Source organism: Penaeus monodon, chromosome 34 (assembly GCF_015228065.2).
Source record: "Penaeus monodon isolate SGIC_2016 chromosome 34, NSTDA_Pmon_1, whole genome shotgun sequence".
Taxonomy (NCBI): domain Eukaryota; kingdom Metazoa; phylum Arthropoda; class Malacostraca; order Decapoda; family Penaeidae; genus Penaeus; species Penaeus monodon.
In genome coordinates this window covers 32936157-32936901 of record NC_051419.1, presented here as the reverse complement: position 1 = coordinate 32936901, position 745 = coordinate 32936157, and the positions used below count along the sequence as shown (strand labels likewise).

The 745-nt window shown below is 35.0% G+C and overlaps 1 protein-coding gene across 1 annotated transcript in view; it reads right to left on the bottom strand.

The window, feature by feature from the left end:
- LOC119594890 (two pore calcium channel protein 1-like) overlaps positions 1 to 745 on the bottom strand; it is a gene marked incomplete at its 5' end in the record, with an annotated part of 12564 nt that overhangs the window by 985 nt on the left and 10834 nt on the right. Inside the window, one exon of the mRNA XM_037943964.1 lies at positions 239 to 357. Coding sequence (XP_037799892.1) covers positions 239 to 357 — 119 coding nt within the window. The remainder of the gene's footprint in view (positions 1 to 238; positions 358 to 745) is intronic.

Genomic DNA, 745 nt, shown 5'->3' with positions numbered 1-745 from the left:
TGCTAATGACCTTCAGCTCTGAGAGAATGTTAAACCTGTTCAGGCAGCTTGTATTGATGAAGGATGAAAGGGGAGAATGAGAGCTGTATACAATAAACGAGCCTGAGAGTAAAAAGAGTGACTTATCATACAAGAAGAATAAGGACATGTATATGTATTTATTCAAAAGCTGAAACAACATATTTCAAAAAAATCATATATGCTACATGACCCTTCCAGCTCTGAGCATATACTTTACCTCTGTTTCAAGGGCAGCTGTGTATTGCTGTAAGGTTAAAGTGTCGTCTGGTCTGCTGTATACAAAACGCAGCTCTTCCTTTGAGAGTCCAACAAAGATGTGCACTTTATCCTCATCTACCAAGAGAATAAGAACATTTTATATGTATGATACTTGAATAAAAAAAAAAATTATTTAACCTATTCAAGAAGGAAGAATATCCTATCACATCATGGGTAAAAAAATCACTCATACTGCAGGTTTAAAGCCTCTTTTTAACCTCATTTTCTAAGTAGTTCTTTATGACAATGTAAGTTTTCTGCAGTTCTAATTTCTCACACGAGTGCAAGAGATCCCCAACCCTTAGATCACCCTGGTGCTGGGGAAACCCTTCGTGAGTGAGTTAAGTTATAGCAATACACCAAATTTCCACTTGGATTTTTTGTACTGAGTACGTTATGATACTAACAAGTTCCTATTTAATATTTATCTTTTTTTTCACACATACAAAAAATAAGTATTCTACCT